We start from the raw sequence: 6,484 nt of genomic DNA, 5'->3' as shown, positions 1-6,484 counted from the left end.
ATATATATATATATATATATATATATATATATATATTACATGTATGTATAAGGATTGTTTGTCTTTTTGTTGCGATGAATGATTAGGGGGTGTATGCAGAAGAGGAGATTTGGATGGCGTTGTCTGCTGTTGGTTTAGCGGAGCTTATTCGTTCATTTCCTCTTCATTTAAATACTGTCGTCGCTACCAACGATAATTCTTCTTCTTCCGCTTCCTCTTCTTCTGCTTTGCATGCAAACAACAACTGCAAGTCGCGCGCCCTGTCTGCTCGACAGCTTCGGTATTTGTCTGTGGCTCGGTTAATACTAAGAGAGAAAGAGTTGCGTATGGTGTTAATAGATGAGCCGCCAGCAGAAGAGTTGTGGGTAGAAGCAGTTTCTATCTCACCGTCAGGGGCTGAAGGAGAGAAGAAAGAAGAAGAAAATCAAGAAGAAAAAACAAAAAAACAAACCGATTCACCAGGTGTACGTACACCCCGTGAAAGAGAAGAAAGACATGAAGGAGGAGGCCGCCCTATGGCTTCTATTTTAAAGAATTATTTTAAAGAAAGTTGTGTATTTATTGTTGCACATCATATTGCTTCTTTAAAAGGTTGCGATCGTGTATGGGTAATTGCTAATGGAAAGAAAGCAGGAGAATGTCTGCCTTCTGCTGTCTCTACAGAGGCAAAGTTTAATGCATTTGTTAGACAGTGTACTCAACAAACAAAATAAATAAACAATAAATAGAAACAAAAATGCATACAAAAGAAATACACAAAACAAAAACAAACCTAAACAAGGGAAGGCGCAACATGATTGCGTCTCTTCTACTTGGGGCCTATATTTATTTATTAATTAATTTAGATATTTATTTATTTTAATCTATTTATATTTATTTATTTAATTATGTCTATTTATTTATCAACGGGAAACCGCTCAGCCCAGTGAAAATAAGATACTTCGACTAAAACCAAAACATAAAAAACACAGAAAAATAAAAACAATAAAATAAAAATAAACGAAGAAATATAATAATGATGAAGACAATTGCATTAAATATCAAAGAAGATGTCTCTTAACCTGATAATAACTTTTATTGCAGTTTTGCTTTGTTTAGCCCGTCGCACTCTACAATAAATTAGGCTGCCTTTGTAAATCACAAAGCTCAGTTAAATATATATGCATATAATATATATATATATATATGTAGATACGCCTATATGTACCTATGTAATATATGTATGCACATATATGTGTGTATATATGTACACCTGTATATACACATATATATTCATGCATATATGTTTCTGTATCTATATCTCACAGCAGCAGCAGCAGCAGCAACAGCAACAGCAGCTGAGTGGGTGAACACAACAGAACAACCAAAGAGGGAAGAAGCCGCTGCTATATGAAATATTAAAAAATAGAAAATATTAAAATATTTTGTTATGATAATAAACGCCGCTTCCTTCTTATGGTTTTTATGCTGCAATTATATTTGCAGCAGCAGAGTCGGAAACAGCAGCAGGAGCAGCAGGAGCAGCAGTTTTTTCTGTCTTCTCTCTCCGCTCTGCTGCCAGTATTCTCTCTATCTCGTAATCGCTCAGAAGAATATTGCTGCCTTCACAGGAGACATCAACGCCTGCTGCTGCTGTTGCTGTTGCAGCAGCTGCTGCTGCTGTTCTCTGCTGCTGTTTGGGGTGTATGCATCGTTTTGCTGCGCATGCAACTATTTCATCAAAGAATCCGTCTACGACGGAAGCATCTTCAGGCTGTACGTACACCCGAGCAGCGGCAGCAGCAGCAGCACAATCTAGCTGCAGTTGCTGCAGCTGATACGGAGTAAAGTAGGGGCAGCCACGAATAAATTCAAGCAGTCCTCTAGCAGCACAACGAAATAGACTCATTAAAGCTTTTGTTTTGCTGAAGGGAACTGCTGCATACACCCGCTGCTTGCGCGCAAACAGCCTCTCCATCTCCACTTCTATAGGGCTGCGGCGTCGCCCAAGAGGGCGGCCCAAACGCCGGTGCAGCCCCTGCTGCTGCTGCTGCTGCAGATGCTGCTGCTGCTGCTGGTGAGGCAGAGATGCGCTCGCTGAAAGCCCCTTAAGCCCTGCTGCTGCTGATGTTGCGGGTGCTGCTGTTGCTGTTGCTGCTGCTGCTGCTGCTGCTGGGTGGGACGCCTCGTCCATAAGGACAGATAACTCCTGGCTGCAGGCGTCGAGGGCCTTAATGAGGGGCGCGAAGCACTCAGAGGTGCCTGTAGGCACTTTGCTGCTGCTGCTGCTGCTGCTGCTTTGCTGCTGCAGGTAGTAAGCAGCTAAAGAACTTACCGCCGCCTCCACTGCTTCTTGACCTCTGCAGAAGATAAAAGCCGTCATCAAACTTTGAACAGCAGCGCGTAAACGCACAACTGCAGGTAGACGCAGAGCAGCAGCAGCAGCAGGAGCAGCAGCAGCAGCAGCAGAAACCGGCTGCTCTGGGTGCAGAGAAGACACCCCACTGCAAATACTACTGCTATTACTACTACTGCTGCTGCTGCTGCTGTTGCTGTTGCTGGTGCTGCCTAGCCAGCCTGGCTGCAGAGAAGGAAAGAGCTCTGAGCCGATAGCTTCAAGTTTAGTAAGCCCCAGCTGCTGCAGACTGCGGCCGATGCGTGCATACACCAGCAGCACAACCGGCAGCAGCTGCTGCTCTTTTGCTGCTTCGCTCTCCTCTTCGCTGCATGCAAGAGCCCCCCGCAGAGCCGCCTCCACCTGCACATACACCCCAAACAAAGCAGCAAAACGCCGGTAGCTAACTTGCTGCTGATCCTCCAGTGCTACGTGCAACATACACCTCAAACATACCTGCATCGACAGCCACAGCTCCTCTTCCTCCTGCTGCTGCTGCTGTTGTTGCTGTTGCTGCTGCTGCTCCTGTTGCTGTCCTAGGGCCTCTCTAAGTACATCTTCGAACCCGCTGAAGGCTGCAGGAACATCTTTTGTTAGCAGAGCGACCCGCCTCACAAACAATTCAAATAAGCCCTCAACCCAGGGGACGATGTGCTGCCGCACAAGGACTTCTGTTTCTGCTGCTGCTGCTGCTGGTGCTGCTGGTGCTGCTGATGCTGCTGCTGCTGCTGCGCTCTGCAACAGCTGCTGCGCGTCTGTTAGAGCGACGCAGCCCTCAACGACAATCGACTGAGCCGCTGCTTGCTGCTGAGATAAGACATCTGCGAGCTCTTCAGGTGTCCATACACCACAAGACACGGTGCTGCCTTCTTCCTCCTGCTGCTGCTGTTTTTGCTGCTGTTTGTGCATTGCTGCTGCAGCTGCTCCGAGCAGCTCCTGCGTAATGGTTGCATATGCACGTTTGAATGCGAGAGCTGTAGCCTGTAGAATAATTTTTCTGTGTGCTGCTCGTGCTGCTGCTGCTGCTTGCTGCTGCAGCTGCAGCGGCAAGACTTCGTTGCTGAAGCAGCGGGAGAAAGAAGCAGCAACAGCAGAGGTGCCTCGAACTGCTGCTGCTGCTGCAGGAACTGTAGAAGCCATCAGCGCTGATAAGGGGGAGAAAGCAGCTTCAATTAAACAACAAATAAATGAAGAGACGCCCCTATAGCCTTCAACATCTGCAACATCTCCTTGAAAGGTCTCAGCTGTATGTACAGCTAATCGAATGCGGCGCAGCTTATCTGCTTCTGTCTCTTCTTCTTGCTGCTGCTTCACCTGCTTTGTTTTGCTGCTCTTCTCTGCAGCTGTCTTCTCTTGCGTTAAGGAAATAAACTTTAAAATAAACAAAAGATCTTTAGTAGTTTGTGCTACGTGCTCTACGTACTGCACAGACACCCGACTGCATGCATCATCCAGCAGCGAATCTGCAGCAGCAGCCCTCACAACCTTTCCTTCGCACCGAACAGGGGCAGCTGATGCATCTGCTTCCACCTCATCTTCCCCAGCAGCAGCAGCAGCTTCTGCTGCTGCTGCTGCTGCTGCAGGGGCAGGAGCAGCAGCAGGAGGAGCATCTCTAGCGAAGCAGCGATCTAACAGAGCAAATGCTGCTTGTCGTCTACCCCGCTGGAATATACGCAGCAACTCCTGCGGATCCTGCCCGTTGCTTAGCAGCAGCCGCAGCACTTTTGATGCATCTGCAGCGCTCAGCGGCTGCTGCCGCTGTTGCTGTTGTTGCTGCTGCTGCAGGTCGGAGAGGTGTGTGTAGACCTGCGAAACTGCGTCTTCTCTCCCCCTCCACAGTTTGCTGCTGCTGCTGCTGCTGCTGCTGCATGCTGCCGGAGTTGCTTCTGCTGCAGGGAGTTTTGTGTCTTCAGGCTGCGCATCTAGCTGCTGCTTGAGGAGCTGCACGGTGTACATACACACCAAGTCGGCGTCTTGTTTAATAAGAATAAGCCGCTGCAAATGAGGAGAAGCGAGTTGCTGCTCTGCAAGGAAGAGGCGAGAGTGCTCGTACACCTGAAGAGCAGTTAGTGGATCTGCTGCAGCAAGATGCTGCCGCAGCAGCAGCGGGAGAGAAGAGAGGGTTTGAAGCTGCTCCAGCAGCTGTCTAAAGGAGACAAGCTCTTCAATCCCTGCAGCACGTGAATGAACAGAATTCATTAACTTCTTGCTGCTGCTCTCAATATAGCGGACTTGTTCTGCTAGAGACTGCAGCTGCTGCTCTACCTGAAGCATAGAGGAGCGAGCTTTCTGCACAGTCTCTGTTGCAGTCAAAAACTTATTATAATTCTCGTATACAATTGTCCCTATATCTCTCTCTATTACCCGCACCTCCGTCTCCAACTCACTAGCAAGCCGCAGCAATTCCTGCAGCGAGCAGCGCTCTACAGCAGCAGAAAAGAATGCATGCATATCAAACGAAGGGGAGTCTAAGTCCAGTGCTGCAGGCGGAGCAGGGGCGCCAGTTGCAGCAGCAACAGAAGAAGAAGAAGCAGCTGGGGGGCCTCCACTGACTGCCATCGATACAGACTGAGGAACGCTTGATAAGTCATTTAAAAACTGCAAAGCGCTCTTTATTGCAGACCCAGCAGAACCAGAGCCCTGTGGAGGTACACCGGAAACAGCACCTGCAGATACACCTGAAACACCCGCCTTCCCTCCTCCCTTCTCATCTCCATTCAAAGTACATCCAGCCGCATTCTGCTGCTGCTGCTGTTGCTGCTGCTGCTGCTCTATCGTGTACGCTTCTCTCTTATCATTAGAGTCTCTCTGTGGTATTGCAGACTCTCCATCGGCGTCATTCTCTTCTTCGAGGTCGTAATATGCATTCAGCATTTGCTGCACTCGGCTGAGAGGCCTCCCTGCTGCTCCAGCTGTACTAGGAGCAGCAGCAGCAGCAGCAGCAGCAGCAGGGGGGGAGAGGGGGGGCCCCCCGGGGGCCCCTGGGGCCTCCCGCGTTGCAGTTGAGTTCATGTTGATAGTTTAATGGCTTTGTCTGGCTGCATTTGAGTCTATGAAGATTAAATTAATGAATTATTTGCTGCTTTCTTTGCAGAAACACCCGAGCTGCAGTATTTTGATTGCAAGTTCGGTGTGGAGGGTTTAGTAGAATGAAAGAATAAATAGCATTAGAAGAAAAAGAAGAAGATCATGATAAAGAGAAGAACATAATAATAAACAAACTATATAAAAAGAAGGCAAAGTAAGCAAAAGAAGAATAAACAAATATCTGAAAAGAACTGCAGACAAATTGAAAGAGTTGAGCTGTGCATGGGGCTGAATAGGGCGGAGATTGAGACTGTGAAAAATAGCTTAGAACATTTGCTGGGAGAAGTTGTCTTCAATTTAAAAATAATTTATATGTTTAAAAATAAAATTATTTCTATTTTTCAATTATTTTCTTCCTTCTCCCTTTGGTGCATGCATGCAGGTTGTTGTTAGGCGGCCCGAGTGCTGCAAGCTGCGAGACACGCTCATATTTTAAGGATATAAACAACAACAAAAAAAGTAATTATAGTTGTTATTTAACAAGGGGTTTGTAATTATATTTCTTCCTGTTTTCCTGAGTTTAATGGGAGTTTATTTACCTCAATTTACCTGCAATAATCAGCGAGCACACGTACACTGCGTGTATAGGCTAGGAGGGAATGCTAGAACTACAAAAGTAACTCCAATAATATCATCAATATCATTAAAATATAATAATGATAGCACTACAAAATAATAATAATGATAATAGTAATAATAATAATAATGTTACATTAAAGCCATACCCATTCGAGAAAATAGTTATGACCGTCTGTAGAAATTGAGATAATAATGCATTTGTTTCTATTTGCAAACACTTTGATGAATGAGAAATAAGGAATAAATTAAAACTTATATTCAGAGTTCAGCTGCATGCAGATGGGGGCATCCTTTAAAGCAGCAACATACATAAAAATCATTACAGTACACAACAAGGGATACGCCTATATATATACATATATATATATATATATATATATATATGTTGTATATATATATTATATATATATAATTATATATATAACAAACAGCCAATATAAAACA

At 45.6% G+C, this 6,484-nt stretch overlaps 1 protein-coding gene across 1 annotated transcript; it reads right to left on the bottom strand.

Moving 5' to 3' along the window:
- Positions 1 to 1,462: 1,462 nt before the first annotated feature.
- EAH_00014590 (hypothetical protein, conserved) lies at positions 1,463 to 5,386 on the bottom strand (the record flags this gene model as incomplete). Its single annotated transcript, XM_013394229.1, has 2 exons — positions 1,463 to 2,737; positions 2,831 to 5,386. The coding sequence occupies 2 exons, from the start codon at positions 5,384 to 5,386 to the stop codon at positions 1,463 to 1,465; spliced, it is 3,831 nt and encodes a 1,276-aa protein (XP_013249683.1).
- Between the last annotated feature and the right edge of the window lie 1,098 nt (positions 5,387 to 6,484).

Source organism: Eimeria acervulina, genomic scaffold (assembly GCF_000499425.1).
Source record: "Eimeria acervulina Houghton genomic scaffold, Eah_scaff86, whole genome shotgun sequence".
In the NCBI taxonomy this organism is placed as follows: domain Eukaryota; phylum Apicomplexa; class Conoidasida; order Eucoccidiorida; family Eimeriidae; genus Eimeria; species Eimeria acervulina.
The sequence above is the reverse complement of the archived record's forward strand: the minus strand, read 5'-3'. Positions and strand labels throughout refer to the sequence as shown.